Below are 19,377 nucleotides of genomic sequence, written 5' to 3' on the forward strand. Positions count from 1 at the left end.
AATGCCTAGAGCAAAGATAAATATTTATAAAAGATCCTTTGTTCCTGCTGCAGTTGGATTTAAAAGGCTATGGGATTTAGTATGGTGATTTTTATCTGTGTTTTGTGTGGTATTTGTTAATATTCAGTATCACTGGTGTGGTCAAAGTCAAATTTCAACCAAAGTTGATAATAAAAATGTATTATATTGTATTGAACTACAGTGGTGAAACCACCGTGACCACCATCCACTGATGATGACAGAAGGTGCAACGCCATTTTACAGCACAAAATGAATAAATATACAAATAAAACAAAAAATTATATAGAAAATAAAGACAGAGAGTAGCCTATTTCACATCTGGTCATAGTTTGATAGTTTGAGTGATCTTGTGCAGGAGCAGATTTTCTTGTTCAGTTTAGTATAAATTATCCACAGCTTTTCATTTATGTAAAATAAAACAACAACAACAAAGCAGAAATAGTTGTGCAGACAGAGGGTTGTTAACACTTTCCAATGTACTTCTGTACAGAGTTAAACCTCTGAAAAAAAAAAAGATATCTACTTTTTAAGGACAGTGGTTTGTAACCACAACACTCTTTATACTTGACACTCATTTCTAGTTTATAGGTAATGTGCACATTACTGTAATTTGTAGCAGACAAAACTAACACTTCCAAAAATAAGATTCACCTATTGTTATCTGGTATTATATTATTATTCTAACTCACCCAAACTGCATATTAAAATGTAGGCTTACAATTAAAAACTATTAAGACTATTGAAATGGCATAGCCTTTTATGTGCCTTGTTTTTTAATGCCACCTCAAATTAATAGCCACTTGAAATTCCCCTGACAAACACAACGCGTTGGAATTCCCATAGAAACTAATGTAACTGGCAATTAATTATGTGTGCAACGCAGGCGCGCTCCGAGCCCTACGCATGCGCAGTCCGCACGGTATCTGGTTTCTAGAGTGGATTTGGGAATTCCCCAGGAAAACACCTACGCAGCCACAAGACCTTTTCTGGACAAACAGGGCAACAACAAGCTGCTCACAAGGGGAGCAATTTGTAGTTTTATAATGCTCCGGACATGGAGGGAATCTGAGGCTTGTGCGACAGCGCTTGCCGCTGTTTTTTGGGAATTTGTCCAGAAAGAGCGCATCTTGTTCCCATAAGAACACCAACAAGCGTCAGACGGAATCCATCTGGATAGAAGCGAAAACGGCGCAACAGATAGTTGTTTTTCAGGACAGGCAGTTTCTCTTTTTATAGCAGACATAATTTAAACGGTTGATTCATATATAAATGGAGGGGACGCACGATATTCACGCTGAATCCTGGAGAAAGAATGCACGGCCTGGACCGAGCTATGCTATGGATAAAAGGGGCGCCGAGGACCCTGTTCCGGAGGACTGGTGTGACAGCGGGCTAGACTCCTTAAGCGGGGTCGGACTCGGTTTTGAGGGTCCCTACGGCACTTACACCGAGGCCGAGCAGATGTGGACACCTGGACGGTCTGTGTCTGACATACCTGACATCCCTCCGCCGGACGAGTCCGACAACAGGAGTACCACGGATTGTGTGTCGATTGGTGGCGGAGAGAGGCTGGACTCTGCCATCGGGGACTCGATTAATGAGGATGCGGTGGTGGGGTGCATCTCCGACGGGATCGGCACCATGATCCTGGGCGAGCCTGAAAGTACAGACAGACTGGCGAATTCAAACACTGAGGAGGGTCGGCAGCGAAGGGAAGAGCTCTTCAGCACGCTCAACTTTCTGTCAGAGGACGGTGACACGTAAGTCTATGTAGTTTTCTATAACCTGCACTTTTGAACAGTCTGAAAGGCTATTGGATTTGGACTGTAAACACGTCCTTTTGTCTCTCAGGGTACTTCATTTGGCACTGATTCATGAGCAGTGGGGTATTGTTCAGTGCCTGCTTGAAGAAATTGTGGTTGACAACACCTGGACTTCCTACCTGGACATTCAAAATGACCTGGGCCAGGTAAATGCACACCTTAGTGTTGCCAGATCTTTATAGGAAAACAAACAACCTGCTCTGACAAGCCAGCACCTGTGGATAAAAAGAATAGCTTTACTTTCAGTGATTTACTGTTGCATACAACATTACATATTAAATGAGGCAATACATTTCATGGTGCTGTTGAAGTCACCATATCAAACTTTTTTATGGAATATTGCATTGTTTATAAATAAATTATTGGTGCCTGTAATTTAAATTCATGTGCACTAATAATCTTTAAAGTAACTGTATGCACATTGTTACCTTAAAATATTAGTTTAAAAATTGCAATATCAGTTCTGCTGTACACTAACTTTTAATAAGGTGAATCGCTTCTGTTTCTTTTCCACGCTCCCTCCAAAAGTCTGTTCTGAGAGTTTGAAGGTTTAGTGGGCACGAAATTCCACAAAATTACTTTACAGCACCAACAAACGCATATGTACAGCTATCCACTGTAATTACGAGAACTTAACTATATGGGGCTCCAAAACTTGCAAAAATATACAAAACCATGTACTGTTGCTTTAATGAAAAACATTGATTTTAACATTCACCTCCCCTCCAGCAACCTGTCCAATCAAATCTCAAAGTAAAAAAAAACAAATCCCACCCTACCTTTTTTTTTTTTTTTTTTTAAACTCATGCATATGCACCTATAGGGAGACAGATCCCAAAACCTAGCAAGCCCAAATACACAACTGTAAATAATGCAAACCGCAGCTGACCATATCTATATGACTTTATAAAAAACAAGCCCAGAGTCACTTATAATTAGTGTATATGGCAACACTGACACACCTTCGGTGCATGCTCCCTATCTCTAACTTTTTTCACCCTCCCTCCTCATTTGTTTAGACTGCTCTGCATTTGGCAGTCATCGTAGACCGGAGTGAGTGTGTTCGTGCACTGTTGTGGAGTGGAGCCAGTGCAGCGATCCAAGAGAGGGGTGGAAACACACCTTTACACCTGGCTGTCAGAGAGCTTCGCAAAGAGTGTGTGAGAGAGTTGACCAGCTGCTCACGGACCCCACCAGCTCACCTGAACATCACCAACTATGCAGGTACAAAGCCAAGCAAATGTATTTCACTCTGATGAATATCATTGTTTTTATATATCTATGTTTTGCATCCTGTCCCTTTCTCTGTCCGTCTGTCTCTTTAAGGTGTGAGTGCACTGCATCTGGCTGTACATAAGGGCAATTGTGAAATCATCCATATGCTCCTGGAGGCTGGAGCAGATGTAAATCAACGGGTGAGAAATTACCATTTGATTTAAATCAGGGTTATTGTAGTTAACTAAAACTAAAACTAAAATGAAAACCATTAAAAACATTTTTGTTACTTGAAAAAAAAAACAAACAAACATTAATTTAATTAAAATATCCATCAAGATGTCAAGGCAACAATTTTTTTCCGTTTTTTTTTTTTTTTTTTTTTTTCATTGTAGGATTTGGGGTCAGGTCGGTCTCCATTGCACTGGGCGGTGGAAGGTCAGAGGTCAGAGGTAGTGACGTTATTATTGAACGCTGGCGCATTGGTGAATCAGCGCTCATATGCAGGCCACACCCCATTCTACTGTGCCCTTTACCGACCCAACAAAGAGGTGCAGGCCCTTCTTAGTGCCCATGGGGCCACATACACACAGGACGATGAGGAAGAGGAGGAGTGCCGAGAGAGTGAGGAGGTTAGAGCCAAATCCACACACACTGACAGCAGAATGCTTAACTGTCTGCTTCTGTACTCATTATTTCTCTGTCCGTCACAGGAGGAGTTTGATGATGTCATCATAAATGGACAGCGAGTGCTGTAGCTGTAAAACATGGACACTACTCTGCCATTACACCCCTTGAACTCCAGCTGAAAGAATGTGGAGTCTGAGTGTATTTGGTGGAGACTATTATGCGTGTCTGCGTGTGTGTATTTTGTTTTAAGGTACAGTTTGCTGGTTTTGGTTTAGGCTGATGGGTGTGCATAGCTAGATTCTGTAAGTCATGGAGGAACTATGTTGAAGTTACTTTAGCCTGACATCACGCAAAGCCTTTTAAAGCTGTAACAATGGAGGCAGCTTTTCATGTAGTAAAACCTCTCATTGGCCCATCTGGTGTATGTTATCATAAAGGGATAGTTCACCTAAAGATGAATATGCTGTCTCACCCTTATGGTGGTTCAAGCCTGTATGACTTTTTCTTCTGGGGAATAAAAAAATGTCTTAAAAAATGTTTGAAAAGTGTTTTATGTGCACACATTAAAAATCAGTGGAGTCCAGTGTTGTTTAGGCAACATATCCTATATCATACCTTTAGGCAAAATGTCTTTCACAGAAGAAACATAAAGTCATTTAGGTTTGGTGAGTAAATGATTTTAATTTTGGGTGAATTATCCCATTAAGAACCAAATGCCCTAAAAGATACCAAACACGGTACATTGCTTGTCATCGGCACATGCAAGCAACACAGCTGTAATACTCCCACTCATTATGTCCACAACATGTGTTGATGTAAAAGGTAACAATAGTGGCTTTCTTTATTTTTTAAAATGAAATTATTAGCCAGATTTCGCTGAAGAAACCTTGAAGAGAAATTGAATGGTTTTTAATAAACTTGTTGACTTACTATTACTGCTATACCAACTATTGGCTGTTTATTTAGTGTGTCACGCTTTCCATGTGACCTCTCAATTGCATTTCTTATTAATTTTTTTATTTATTATTATTTTATTTTTTTACAGTACATGTTTTCTCCTAAAATGGGTCTTGGGGTTAATATGATAGGTGGACACGCAATCAGTCAGACAGAGATGAAAAGTTTTTATAGCTATGACTTAAAAAATAAATAAAATTAAAGACAACACAGAATTCTACATTACAAATGGCAACTCAAAAAGTTTGAACTGAATGCAAAGAAATATGATTAGAGCTAAATTCTTGATCTAGGGACGTTCATACTTCAGACTCATCAAACCGCTTACAGTTACACCATATTATTTGAACTGTGAAGCATCTAACAATCATTCCAACTTTTATTAAATATGGCAACACAACACTTGTCTTATTAAACATTTTAAAATATATTTAAAATTAATTAAAATATAAAACTATATGTATATTATAATAAAGAAAACAGATCTAAATTTTGTTTTCAATTGTTATAAAAGTGGAGATTGATCTCTATTCACTCATGTGGCGGCATTATGGTTGTGGACATTTACAATAACTTGTTGAGGCCTATTTCAAATTTTCTGTTTGAAGGGGTGAACGTGAAATTTTTCGGTGATGATGATGATTGGTTCGTTCTGTTGGTAATATGGAGACTCCTTTGGAAATCAGGGCTCATAATCTACTTGTACTTGTCCTCTGTGAGTTGACTGTATACTGGTGAGCAGATTAAATTTGTCCTGTTTTAAATGATAAGGTTAAGTATGGTTATTCATCCAATGAGAATATGTCATTGGTTTGACCTTGTGCTTTAGGAAACGATGCCACAGTAACAGCTCAGCGTAGATGTAAGACAATCAAGAGAGAGGAAGGAGCAATATTTAGGGATTAATGAAACAAGTGTAGCCATGTCTTAAAAGATGAGAGGTACAGTTAATTTTAGAGGAAGCTGGATTTGCATTTGAATGTTTCTAATCCATGTATAAAGAAATTGTTCCTTTCATCTCTACATATTTCTGTTTATTTGGTGATGGGTGAAATTACTGAAAATCTCTTTGAAACCTTTCAAATGGACAATAAACAATAATGACAAGAAGGTTTGTTTTATTTGCACATGCTCATAATCACTCAAATACACAATTTTCTCATAATGTAGCTGCATTGTCTATCTTTTCTAAACTCAAAGATTGCAGAATGTGTGTTAAGTTTGATTGGCTGCAGGTTTTGAAATGACACTTCATGTCTGCTTTGTTTTTGTTTTTTAACAAACTTTTTACTGCAAATTTTTATTTATTGTTTTTAGAATCTTACAAAAATTAAGAAATGTCCAAGTCCCATTTTGACACCCATTTCCATTCTGTTTAAATGATTATTCTAATTACTAGTGCTATATTTAATGGTTGACAAGAAATTAAATCAAGGCTGTGGGGATTGTAAGCACAGTATTTTAATTTCTAACAAATTTACTAAAAAGGTAGTATCAGTATTTTTACATGTAAGAATGAGAGGATGTATTTTGAATTACAGCAATAAGAATTGGGGGGTAAAATGAGCCTAATTCTCCTGAAAATATTAATAGTTACAATGCAAAGAGTCCTAATAGTGGACATTTTCTTTATGCAAATTAATAATATACATTTTTTTCTTTCTTAAATTGTAAAATGTGACCTGGAAACGTCCTTGGTCTTCAGTTCAGTTTCATTCCTCAAATTTTGCCTGTTTGACTGTTCACCCTTCCAAGATTCTGTCTGAAAGAACTCATTAGTGGTATGTTCGGTAGTTCTTCTCTAGCATGCACAGAGTTACTGATGATCCAACGCCAAACCCAGCATACAGTGGTTCTGAGAACTTGGCCTGAAATCTGTGGATGAGCTCCATTGTCTCAGACACAGAGTAAAAGGACACAGATCCTCTGGCGTAATCCAGGTACACACCAATCCGTGAGGCACGAGCTGCACCTGGCAGATCTTTATCCATCTTATTGTGCCAGGCAGAGTATCCCGAGTCTGAGCATAGGAGGCTCCAGGATTTATCGTTGTATCCCAGAAGGCTGTTTGAGTTCTTGCCTTTGCGGCTAATGCTCTTGTAGGCAACTCCAATGGAAAATTCACCATTCCACTCCACCTCCCAGTAATGCCGTATTCCACTGAGTGGCTGCTCGCACAGGATCTGGCAAAACCCATCAAACCGCTCTGGGTGATCTGGGTAGAACTGGGTTGTTCTTTTGCGGACCACCCGGCGATTCCCGTCTGAAAGGACCAACTCTTTATAGGCAGTGTTGAGATCAAATGTAAGTTTACAAGAACCTGTGAAATGAAATTGTTGAGAAAAGAGACTCATTCGGCATTTAAAGGGGGATATGTTATTATCTGTAAACTGAAATAGATTAATTAATGATGTGGAATCATCTATACACTCACATCTGAGGAAATCCAGTCTTGTTTTAGGCTCTTGCAAATCAGTTTTTATCTTAGCTGAAAGTATAGTACAAGTGGTACATAAATGACCAGAGGTGTTCTGTAACATACTTTATTCTACATAAAGTGAAATGTAAATGAAACCTCAGAAAGTACTCTCACCATTCAAACGTCCTCCAGATCTCGGAATAAGGATATAGACTGAGGTGTCACTCACTAAGATGAAAGAGTTTTGAATATCATGCAAATGCAAAAATTAATAGCAGATAAAATATAGCTTTATATGCACTACTGATCGAAAGACTGGGGTCAGCAAGATGTTTTTTTTTAATAAATTTAGAAAGAAATGTAGTTTTATTTAGCAAGGATGCATTAAACTAATCATTACATTTTTAACAACATACCAATTATTCAACTTCTTTTTGAAGAAAAAAAATCAATAGACAAAAACTCTATAAAATAGTGAAAGTTGTGAGTTATGAAAATGACATGATCTAGGACTTATAGAGTGCATGCCATTGTTAAGACTAAGTTTATCCCTCACATGCTGGTTTTCATTTGTGTAAAATTCAACATAACATCTAAGCTGATTAAGGTCTATTCACCAAAGAATCCTGAAAAAAAGGTATCAGTTTCCACAAAAATATTGAGCAGCACAACTGTTTTCAACGTTGATAACTCTAAGAAATGTTTCTTGAGCAGCAAATCAGCATATTAGAATGATTTCTGAGGTATTGTGTAAATATGAAGTGTGGAGAGATGATGCTGATATTTGAGTTTTTTCTTAAGGGTAGTGAATTACATTTTACAATATATTCAAATAGAAAACAAGATTTTAAAATGGTAATGGATTTTCACAATAGTACTGCTTTTATTGTTTTTGCGATCAAATAAACACAGCTCTGGTGAGCATAAGATACATATTCCAAAAACATTTTAAAACTCTTACTGACCCAAATCTTCTGAACGGTAGTGGACATGAATCTCTCTGCATCTGCATTTCCATTCATAATTGATTATGGAACTATAGGGGTGCAGAGCTGATTCAGTTTGCTGTCTTGTGTGTCCAATGCAGAGTTGGGCACATACATCTCTGCGTAATAGCTAGATTATTTGGAGTATTTTATTTATTGAAATAATAAAGTCAAAACAGAGATAAAATCTCATGTCTGTTCCTCTGTCTTGCAGTGGTTAAATGTTATAGTCTTCATGATTACCTCGTTTGGAGATGTTTCCCAGCTCTTTTTTGCAGATTTCGTCCAGGTGTTCCTTCATGTCAGAGACAGTCTTGGTGATCTCACTAAAGGAAAACTCTGGGTTTATCAGCACTTTGGGCACCATGGGCTCCGGTGCAACAGATAGTGTGGGAAAGTTCTGTACAAGTAATGAAGGCACTTAACAAAATCGGTGCTGATAAGTAGCTTCCTTAAATATTCCTGAATATCCATATTAAATAATCAGTCAAACTAGTCCACTTTCTGAATGACAGAAATCCAGAATGAAAAAAGAAAACAAATTAAATGTGAGTGGCTATTTCTTTACCTGTAGGAAGTGAATGTTGTCCTCTGTGTCCAGTATTTGACGTAGTTCAGCATCTCTCTTCTGAAGCTCCATGATCTCTTGTTCAAGTCTCTCTACATAACCCTGTGCCTGTCAGTAGATCAAAGTTATCACAGTCTGAGAACAGGGAACAGCAACTGTAGTCAGCTCACCACAGTTCCCCAGTGAGGGGCTGGGGATTTTAATCAGCACTTGCTCTCTCCGGGAATGGGATGTTGGTGTTACAAGTGCAATGCTCTACAATTAGAATCAAAACGTGTATGTACCTGATTCATGGAGGCCTGTAGGTTGGCCTGTATGAGTTGTCTTATCTCAGCATGCCAGCGCTCTACCGCCTGTAACATCTCGCTGAAGATTTTATCACTGTCTGTCTGAGCCCGCTGTGCATTTCCCTGCAGAGAAGTTGTTACAATTAGCAACAGCATACATCCACACTGCCAGGGGGCAGCACAGAGCACTTCATCTAAGTGCCTTTGAGAGAATGCGATAACTGGGACATATTTAAGTTTTACTAAGTAGCCTACATGTTATTAAACAACACATTACCTATTACCTATCTTTGACAAATTTGAAATGTTGTCACTGAACATTTAATAGTATCTTAGCTGTTTGGTTACTTGTATTTGTATGACCATAGGAGACAGCATAGAGACGATGGTAGGCTAGATTATATAACAACACATAATCTGCCAGAGATACATGAAAATTAGGATTCCATGTACCACCATGTTTCAAACTAACAACAATTCTATTGTTATTGTTATTATTATCATCATCATCTAATTGTTGTTTTGCCCCAAAGCTTCATTAGGACTCTCCTGATTGGACCGACCTTGAGAACATCTACATTGTGTCTGAGTTCTTGAAGTTCTTTCATCCGATCCTGGATAATGTGCTGAACTTCTGTCTGAGTTGCCACCAAGATTTTCTATAATCACACACATATAGTTTATATATACACAAGTATTACTTTTTTCATACGATTATGGTTAATGTATAAACATATAGTACATGCAAAAAATAAATTCATATAAAATAATTAGATTGCCTTTTTTCAAGAAATAATACTTTTATTTAATTTTAATTACATTTTAAAATATATTCGCAATATTAATCCTTTGTCTTTTTGATTGAATAAATCTGAATTTGGTGAGAATAAGAAACTTCTTTCAATAACATAAAAAACTAAACTTCTGAATGGTTTTATAAATGTATCCTAAATGATTCTGACAATATAATCTTTTGTTGTCCAAACCTGTGACAGTCCACAGTCTACTCTTATTTCCAGGAAACAATTCATTAAATTCCTTATGAAACACAAAATGTAAACATTATTTTGTGCCAGTTTGAGCAAGTTTTGGTAGCTACAATTCTAAACCCCGTGACAGTTTCCCCCGGTTTATTCACAACAATTATAATCTTATGTTTCACCTGTTTCTCCGTGCGTTCATCATCTGCGCTGACTATGTTGTGGCTGCGATGTTCTCTAACTGTACACAGAACACAGATGCACATCTGGTCTGAGCGGCAGAAAAGCTCTAAGCCTTTTTCATGCTGTGGGCAGATCTTCCGATCCAGGTGTCCCGTCTCATCCACCAGTTTGTGCCGTTTAAATGTGGCTGATTCGTAATGAGGTTTGATGTGTGTCTCACAGTAATAAGCCAGGCACATCAGGCATGACTTAACTGCTTTGTTCCGCTGACCAGTACAGAAATCACACAAAGCATCACGCTTGAAGTATGGAAATGGGGTGAGCTCGCGCCGGGGCGGCCGAGGCTCCGGGTTGCCTACGTGGGGTACATTACGTCTGAGTATGGGCCGAGGAGTGAAGGTCGCCTGGCACTGCGGACAACTGTAAATACCGAGGTGGTCAGAATGGTCCCAGTAGATCTTAATGCACTCCAGGCAGAAGGTGTCTCCACACGGGATGGTGACGGGGTCTCGCTGGGTGTCTGTGCAGAGAAGGCAGGTGTAGTCGAGGTACTCCGATTCTGCCATTCTAAAACAAACGTGTGAGAAAGAAAGGTGAATTGAAAGAGCAACTGAAGCAGGAACACACCCGTATTTATAGATTAGAAAGAAGGGTGGAGAAAGGGACCTTGTGGTGCTGATCTGAGATGAGCATGTCTACAAACACAGTAGTTTACATAAATGAGGGATTATGAGGCACATGTAACTGGCTTTTCTATTCCAGAAAAAAAAAAAATCATTCAGAACACAATTTCAGCATTATAGCAAATGTTAAAGCAGGAATAGTTTACCCTAAAAAGAAAATTCCACTTAGGTTCTAACAATTCGATTAATCTCATAGATAGCCAAAGCACTTTCTCTCTTTCTGCATATATGTACTGCAGTGAAATTTGAAGCTGTTTGGCCTGTAAATATGGAACCTGTTTAGAATAAATTTGTCAGTGCTTGCATTCTGTGAGTACAGTTCTCAATGTGTACTGTAAACACCTAGAATTATGCAGGTAGATCATAAACACAATTAAATGCTGGATCTGCAGTATGTCAAGGTCAAACTGACCGATGTCATGAAGGGAAACTCAGTACAGCATACTTTAGATCCTATGTTTATTTCAGCCATCAGTTTGAGAAATCTTTTAGTTTTAGTATACCTTATTTTCAACATAGAATCTATTTCCTGTGAATGTATGATTCGTTAGTTGCTAAAGGTAAATAAATAGCAGAATAACAAAATGTTGTAAGTGGTGAAACTATTTCCACTACAAACCAGTGTGTTTATGATTATGGGAATAAATTAAAATAATATAACAAATACCAACATCAAGCAGCATAAAGTCCTTTTTTACAGATAAATTAACTGGTAGTGGATGACACTGTAAACATTGCACATTAAAGTTGAAAATGCTGCAATACGTTAACCTATAAGCTGGATATAATAATAATATTCCTGCTTGCTTCCCTGTGCATTCACAACGGTGTCCTTGCAGGCCCGGGGAGGGAACAGTAAAGGATGCTGAGCCACCATCTGGATGAGCTGCCAGACCTGCAATTCAGAGAAAAGACACTCATTCTTTGCACACATTAATACACCATTAACACCGGCTGAATATTGTTTATATGCCACAGCCTTGTTGCTGACCATGTGCATACATTTATGATGATATTCCATTCATCTTCTTGAATATGCAGCAGCTACATGCCTAATGCCTTTGTGTTCACATAGAACATAAACATGGAAAAATGTTTCCAATACTTTGTTGAATCCATGTCACAAAGAAATCAGCTGTTCTGGGGGCAATTGGCGTCCAACACAGTTTAAGGAATGTGACCTAATAAAGTTGAAATTGCATGTGTATACATAATTCGTCAGTAAATAGATACATTTATCTTTAATACTGCATGAAAAGTAAAATTTCTGTGTGGTATTGTCTTTATCTAACTCCCAAACGTCTCCCACTGTTTTAATCTTGACATTTTTAGATTTAGTACTTTTTCCATTTGTCATTCTCTGTGAGGCTCGTTTGTTTGTGTGCAGAGCAGACCTTTATAAAGCTTTTTGCAGCTTGTAATCTATAGCTATATAAGTAATAACTTATGAATGGATGTGTTTAATGATTGTGACCTTCAGGATTCATCTATCTTCATGTTGTCTTTGTAGCCACTTGAATAGCCACTTGAAAATATGCTCCCATTTTTTCTAGCATACTGTAGAGGGAGCTCTTGTAGTTCATATAAAGAAAAGCTCTGTTTGCTACGCAAAGATATGCTTGCTTATTATTCAGTCTTTTTCCAGAACTGGTTTTAATTTATACATTTAATTGCACTGCTGAATAAATATATTTATTACAAATAAATGAATAATCCATGTACACTAAGGTTAGAATCTGACTGAGGAAATACTGGAAATGCTTATTCTTGCCATTAATTAACTTTTGTATCACCAGGACTTAGTTTGGACATATACAGATTTATATGTTCATATCTGAAGTTATGGTAGATATTATATTGGCCTGGTTATTGCCACTACTGTACATCACATTTCCAACTGGAATATGATGAAATTCTCATTATTCTTGTCCATGTACACTCTTAAAAATAAGGTTCCAATAGGTTTTGAACCAATGCAGTGGAAGAACCACTTGAGTTCCACAAGGAACCTTTCTGTGAACAAGTTCCTAAAATAACCATGTTTTATAATGTGAAGAATATTTTAATAATCTGAATAAAAGTGTATAACTATAAACTATTTGTGTAATGGAAAGGTTCCATGAATGTTAAAGGCTCTTCAATGCCAGTAATAACCATAGGATACATGGCTTATTTATTTATTAACCTTTATATTTAAGCGTGTAAACAGTAATTGTCAGCAATGGTGATTGGGTCTTTATCTATATGTGGTTGTGTTGTGAGTAAGTGATGAGTTGCTCAGAGACATTAGATAGAGGTGCCCTGAAGCCATTAGAGCAAATAACATTTAGAGCATCACAGAACAACAACGTGTGAGCATGTGTGTGGCTTCACTATGTCACATCTGAACACTGCTCCACACAGACTGATGGGAAAAGGGTGTGGCAGCAGAGAGAGACAAAAACAAAGCCAGAAGGAGGAGAAGAGGAGGAGGAGGAGGAGGAAGAAGAGGGAGAGAGGGTTGAAAGTGAAGGACTACTGTATACAGTCAGCAAAGCAGAAAAGAGGACAAATAAAAGGGCCAAATAGAAAGAGAAAGTCAAAAAGCGGCAAGACAAGAGGGCATGTGGCAGAAAGAGAGAGAAGAGTGAGTGATGTCATCATTTGTGCTGGGCTGTGCTCTTTCCTCCCTCTGTCTGGCGTCATTGGACACACAAACACTTACCAGTGGCAGAGAGGAAGACAGAGAAACACACACCCACATTCAGCATCCTTTCAATAGCAGCTTAGCATCAGTATCCAGGACTGTCCACCTCACTGTCAGGTAGGCTGGATCTTACCCTTAATAACACACACTCACCCAGAAGTATCTGTTATACCTACAAGGCCAAACAGGGCTAAGCATGAAATATGGTTAGCATGTTTTTATAGTACCGTTTTCAGATGATATAGTGCTCTGCACATTTTGAATGTCTCCCTTATTTAACACGCCTGATTCAGATCATCAGTTCGTTAGGAGAGAGCTCTGTGAACTGAACTGAATGTGTCAGATAAGGGAGACACGCAAAATGTGCAGAGTGAGGGGGTCCGCAGAACCAGGATTAAGATATGATATAGTGAATATATAGATCAGCATTATTTGAATATGTACAGTAAGTGCATACGGAATAAAGGAATGTAAGCTTACCAGAGCCCTTTCATTTCTAATAATACAAGAGTTTCGCAATTTTTTTGAGCAATTTCGATTTAATCTGTTTATATTTTATATGGATTTATGGATAAAAGACCCGACATTAGAGAGAGAGAGAGAGAGAGAGAGAGAGAGAGAGAGAGAGAGAGAGAGCACAGCTAAAGCTAATTAAGTAAAGTGGACTTCATTAAATTAGGGCTTTTAGTGTGAGTAGTGTACATTTTGTGTGTGTGTGTGTGTGTCTGTGTGGTAAATAAGCATGATATTTATGAGCATGGAAGATGATGTAACAGTGTGGTACAGTGCTCTGGCTGTTTACTAGCACAAGAACATTATAGCAGCCTTCACTGTACAAAACCAGCAGACATAAGTACATGACAATATTAACAAAGCAGTACAGCATTGAATAAAAGAGTGTCTATATATTTAAAACAAACAATTAACTATATATAAAAAATAAAAATAAAAAAAATACAGAAAAGTACACATATTTTCATTAAAATGCTAAACATTTTCATTATGTGGCATCTTTCAGTAGAAGATCTGAAATGCTTCTGTGTAACAAAAATCAGGATCTATTATGGCTGCACATGAACAGGTGCACATAGATGTTACCTTGTCAAAGATTTACAGCTGGAACTATTAAAATAATAATAAAAAGAAAAAAAAGAGATAAATATTAGATGAAAAACTTCCATGAAAATAAGATATGATGGCTTGGCAACTTACTGATCTAAAATAAGTTACTAAAGTATTAAAGTACTAAAACTAAAATAAAAATAAAGCTAAACAGAAATATATATATAAAAAAAAATAATAAAATAAAATAAAATAAAAGGACAACTGAAATCTAAACGCTAATTCAAAATATTAATAAACACTATAATAGTATAAAGACACTAAAATAACTGGATCAATAAGAAGCCAGGATTGGAAAGATCAGTTTTCTAATATTGCAATGAAACATCATAAAATTGTCTTCCCTATCCTTATATTTGTAAATTGTCTTTCTTTAATATTCTTTCTTTCTTTCGTTCTCTAATGCTAGGTCTGACAGGATGGCTGAATGTTCAGGTGAGGTATCACTGGCAGATGTTGAGACAGCATTTTGTAAATTTGCAGTGCATGGAGACACCAAAGCGACGGGGAAAGAGATGAACGGGAAAAACTTTGTTAAGCTGTGCAAGGACTGTAAGGTCATCGATGGCAAAAGTGTCACCAGCACAGATGTGGACATCATCTTCAGCAAAGTCAAGTATGATTATTCACATTGTGAACAGTTTTTCTTTGAATGCTGTGCAGCACAATAGACACATTACTGGGTCTAAAATTGTGCTGATTTGTATCTGCTAATGTGCTTCAGGGTTAAATCGGCACGTGCCATCACATTTGAGCAGTTCACTCAGGCCATGGCGGAGTTGGCTACAAAACGTTTTAAAGGGAAGAGCCAGGAAGAGGCAGTACAGCTTCTCTACAGACTTATTGTTGGCAAAGAACCTGCCAACGTTGGTGTCACTGTGAGTACTAGCCAATCAAAACTTCTGTCTTCATAGATTAGCAATAAACATGTACATTAACCATTGATAATCCCTTTTTTTCTCACAGAAAGTGGCAAAAGCCCCCGCTGTAGACAGGTTAACAGACACCAACAAGTACACTGGTTCTCATAAGGAGCGCTTTGATGTGTCAGGAAAGGGAAAAGGCCGTGCTGGGAGGGAAGACATCCCTGATACCAGCGGATATGTTTCAGCATACAAAGGCCAAGGCTCCTACGAAAGCAAAGTAAAAGAGGACGAATGAGAGGAAGGAATAAAAGGAAAAGAATGCTTTATGCATGACATAATGAGTGTCTGTCTGAAGTCTTCCTGGTTTTATTTCAGCAGCTGGGCTGTGGCTTGCCTGCAAAAACAAACCCCTGGCTAAATGTGTGTTTATCATTTTTACACTTGCGAGTACTTCACAGTTAATGGTCTGTAAGTCATAAACGCCCTTTAGTGATGCTCCTGTTTGTTGTTTTTACACTGGTTCATACCACCATGTAGCAACCTGCCTTTCTGTCCATACCTGCTAGCTACCTGAAAAACATCGTCTTGAATCCCAGGGAAAACACATGCTGATAAGATACATACCTTGAATGCAAGCCATTTTAGACAAAAGCAGCAGCCAAATACATAAATTACTGAGACATTTGACACTCAAAACAATACCCCTTTAAAAATAAGTGACAGCTTAGAGTTGACAGATGCGTTGTCATAAACTGGTCTGTCATCATGTTACTGATTCTTCATGTGGTAACAAGCTGTTTTTTATGACTTTGACCCATTTGCCTTTCATAAATGTAATATATTATTTATATTTAAGACTAAATGAAACCAAGCAATAACCCAAAAATTCAAACAGTCATCATTTACTCACACTCGTGTCATTCCTAACCTGTATGATTTTCTTTCTTCTGTGGAACATTTTTGAGAAAATGTCCTAGTGTTGTTGTTTTTTTCAGAGGTCACCAAACAGTTTGGTTTCCAACATTCTTCAAAATTCTACTGGTTTGAAATGGCATGAAGTTGAGTAAACGAAAGACTTTTCTTTTTTGTGTCAACTATCCCTTTAAGTGCTTCTTTCTCTCTGCTGGGGTTATTATTTTGCTGGCTAAATAATGAAATTTATTGTGTGCTATTTGAGCTTTATGGCTTTGTTGCACTGAGATCTCTATCAGACTGTAAACACTAAACTGAGTCGACTCAAATAATGTAAAATAAAGAAATGTCATGTGAGAATACTTGACTGAAATTACAGCACACATTATTGTGATTTTTTGCATCATCTCTGATTGTGTTGTATTGTATTGTAGACAGAGGTGTGGTGTGTCTCTTTGAATAACTGTTCTGGGACTTCAGTCAATAAGAAATGGATATCTTTTTCTGGGAAATCACATGTTTGATTGCTTTAAATTCTTGCGTTCAGTTTCATCGTATTTCATGGCTTTGTTGCGTGTCATTGTGTGGCGGTATAGTGTAAAGCTCTGTGGGGTTTTGTATTTCAGTGCATCTGAGGGAAGTTACAGTCTTCATAAACACAAACCTGAGTCTCCCTCCTTTAATACAGGAGGAGGAGTGCTGCCAGGATATAAAGCTGAACATAACACTGACTCCATTTTTCACTCACTTCCACTGAGACTCAAAAGGCAGAAACAGCTGTGAAACATGAAAGGTGAGAAAATAATCACTGCTTCTGTAAAGAAATATTTATTATGACAGTAAAAATCTAACAGACAAACTTGGCAGATCATTGCACCTGTTAAAAGAAGTTGCTTGCTTTATAAATAATAAAGTTTTGAATAATATTTATTTTGGTAATATTTTATTTATAAAATGCTATTTATTTGTATTTGTTTATATACATTTTATTTATTACAATTAATGTATTACAAATTATTCTAAAACAAGTCTATTTGAAACTCACAGATGCTTCAGAAAGTGCCGATTATTATTATTTTTTTTTTACAGATGCTTCAGAAAGTGCCGATTATTATTATGAGATATTTTCTTAATAAATTATTATATAATCTACTTTAAACAATAATAAACTTTAATAAATTCTATATATATATATTGTTAGATATTACCAGGCCCTTATGGAATCTGCAGACTTTTTTCAGATTTTATTGGAAAAATTTGTGGAATCTTACAGAATCAGTTTAAACCTAGAAAAATGTGTTTAGTAGAGCTGCTGTTGTGGCACTCTTATTGGTTGCCGAAAGAATGATTCAATTAGCTAACATAAACAAAGGGGAAAACTGCAGATTCCATGGGCCTAGTTATAAGTCACACATTTTTATACACTTATCCTGTTGTTCTGAGCCATGGAGCATAAACCAAACTAACTCTGTGCAGTACAGACTGTATAATGGTATCATCAAAGCTCTGACAGAATGTGATTACCCTCTGTGAACAATTTAATCAGGAAAAGGTGTTGTGCTGTTCTGTGTGTTGCCGCTGGTGCTGGTACTGGGCCAGGAAAAGTCCTTCAGCTGGGATGGACCAGGACAAACCCTTGCTCCAGATCCCATCAACCGTAAGTCTTTGCAAGTCTCCCTGAAAATCTTAATAATATGGAAATTTACAGCATTATTATATACACCAAAATGTAAAGCTAGACATCATGTGTGACTAATATATTTATTGATTTCTCACTAGCATGCCTGACTGACCAGAACTCATGTGGTTGTTGTGTGATGCAGAAGAAAAAATGGGAGTTAGAGCAATATTTAAACTCTAGTATTAATACATTGGAGGATTTGCTGGCCAAAGCACAAAACACACTGAGAAACATCAGAGGTAAACACATACGCAAATATGTGTGTATATAAGCTCAATGGATCTTTATTCTATATCTTTGTTCAATAATTTTACATATAGAGAGGGGATGTTTTATGTACTGTAACTCTAAATTACAAGCACTTACAAACTAAACAGGCAAAATAAAACAGAAATTTGAGTAGTTTAAAATGAAATCCTGATTTCAAAATATTAAGAAAAAACATTATGTTGGCTAGAAATAACTGCATCTTATCTGTTAATTCCATAACTTCATCTAATCTGGCCTTATTTATTTTGTGTCATATTTTTTACATGTGTGTTCCATACGTTACTCTTTAGACAATCGAGTGGCATTTTCTGTGGGTCTAACTGACAGGAGACGTTGCATTGGTCCGTTAAGAACAGCGACAAATCTGGTCTATCAAAGCATCTTTATCAACATTGGAGAGGCCTATAACTCATCCACCGGTGTGTTCACGGTTCCACAGTCAGGCGTGTATAACCTGGCATTTACTGTTTTCAGCGACGCAGGCTCACCAGGCGCATTGCTGGCTGTTTGTGCCAGTATCAGGAAGAATGGTGTGGCTCTAGCTGCGCTTAGGGAGATTTATGGACAAGACCAGGAGGACCAGGCCACTGCCGTCCTGCTTGCGCAGCTTAGCGCAGGGGACAATATTACCATCAGTCTCCAGGCTGGCTGCTGGATCTGTGATGATCAGAATCACTATAACACATTTAGTGGTTTTCTGTTGTATGCTACAGAGTGAAGCACACACACACACACACACACACAGAGACTTTAAAATGATATTAGTGAGGAGATAGATGCAGTGGTTTTCATACAAAGATCATAAATTCTAAACCTAAATATCACACAAAACTTTTAACATCATTAGATTTGAAGCAAAATTTGATTTGGTAAATGTATCAGCATTTCAATTAGTGAAGACCACTTTAAATGAAGTTGGTTTTCAACAGGTTTTCCTATACTTTGTTTTTAAATATTTGACAGTGAACCATGTAAACAAACCTAGACACAAACACATACTGATTGTGAAATAATAGAATGTTGCAAAAGGTACAGATTTTGAACTAACAATAATAAAATGTTGACATTAAAAACTAAATTGTGTGGCC

The 19,377-nt window shown here is 37.3% G+C and overlaps 4 protein-coding genes across 6 annotated transcripts; 3 read left to right on the plus strand and 1 right to left on the minus strand.

Moving 5' to 3' along the window:
* Nucleotides 1–930: 930 nt before the first annotated feature.
* LOC109061754 (NF-kappa-B inhibitor alpha-like) lies at nt 931–4,624 on the plus strand. The gene is made up of 6 exons (XM_042756427.1): nt 931–1,781; nt 1,873–1,990; nt 2,864–3,068; nt 3,171–3,259; nt 3,455–3,691; nt 3,773–4,624. Exons 1-6 carry the CDS (start codon nt 1,291–1,293, stop codon nt 3,815–3,817), a joined length of 1,185 nt encoding a protein of 394 aa, XP_042612361.1. The 5' UTR covers nt 931–1,290; the 3' UTR covers nt 3,818–4,624.
* Nucleotides 4,625–5,179: 555 nt separating this feature from the next.
* ftr84 (finTRIM family, member 84) lies at nt 5,180–10,808 on the minus strand. Its single transcript, XM_042756425.1, has 8 exons — nt 10,069–10,808; nt 9,470–9,565; nt 8,904–9,029; nt 8,620–8,727; nt 8,295–8,451; nt 7,240–7,293; nt 7,081–7,134; nt 5,180–6,966 (listed from the first exon to the last, which is right to left on the minus strand). The coding sequence occupies exons 1-8, from the start codon at nt 10,633–10,635 to the stop codon at nt 6,422–6,424; spliced, it is 1,707 nt and encodes a 568-aa protein (XP_042612359.1). The 5' UTR covers nt 10,636–10,808; the 3' UTR covers nt 5,180–6,421.
* A 2,437-nt stretch (nt 10,809–13,245) lies between these two features.
* Nucleotides 13,246–16,716, plus strand: LOC109064582 (tubulin polymerization-promoting protein family member 3-like). Of its 3 annotated transcripts, none has more exons than XM_042756428.1 (4): nt 13,246–13,555; nt 14,979–15,176; nt 15,285–15,438; nt 15,527–16,716. In XM_042756428.1, the coding sequence occupies exons 1-4, from the start codon at nt 13,386–13,388 to the stop codon at nt 15,719–15,721; spliced, it is 717 nt and encodes a 238-aa protein (XP_042612362.1). In that variant the 5' UTR covers nt 13,246–13,385; the 3' UTR covers nt 15,722–16,716. The 3 variants fall into 3 exon arrangements, with proteins under 3 accessions (XP_042612362.1, XP_018937174.2, XP_042612363.1); XM_019081629.2 differs by having other exon boundaries at nt 13,250–13,555; nt 14,970–15,176; XM_042756429.1 differs by having other exon boundaries at nt 13,420–13,550; nt 14,970–15,176.
* A 189-nt stretch (nt 16,717–16,905) lies between these two features.
* Nucleotides 16,906–19,367, plus strand: LOC109064581 (complement C1q-like protein 4). The gene is made up of 4 exons (XM_019081628.2): nt 16,906–17,131; nt 17,885–17,995; nt 18,118–18,258; nt 18,580–19,367. The coding sequence occupies exons 1-4, from the start codon at nt 17,125–17,127 to the stop codon at nt 19,005–19,007; spliced, it is 687 nt and encodes a 228-aa protein (XP_018937173.1). The 5' UTR covers nt 16,906–17,124; the 3' UTR covers nt 19,008–19,367.
* Nucleotides 19,368–19,377: the final 10 nt, after the last annotated feature.

The sequence above is a fragment of the Cyprinus carpio genome, chromosome A5 (genome assembly GCF_018340385.1).
Source record: "Cyprinus carpio isolate SPL01 chromosome A5, ASM1834038v1, whole genome shotgun sequence".
In the NCBI taxonomy this organism is placed as follows: Eukaryota; Metazoa; Chordata; class Actinopteri; order Cypriniformes; family Cyprinidae; genus Cyprinus; species Cyprinus carpio.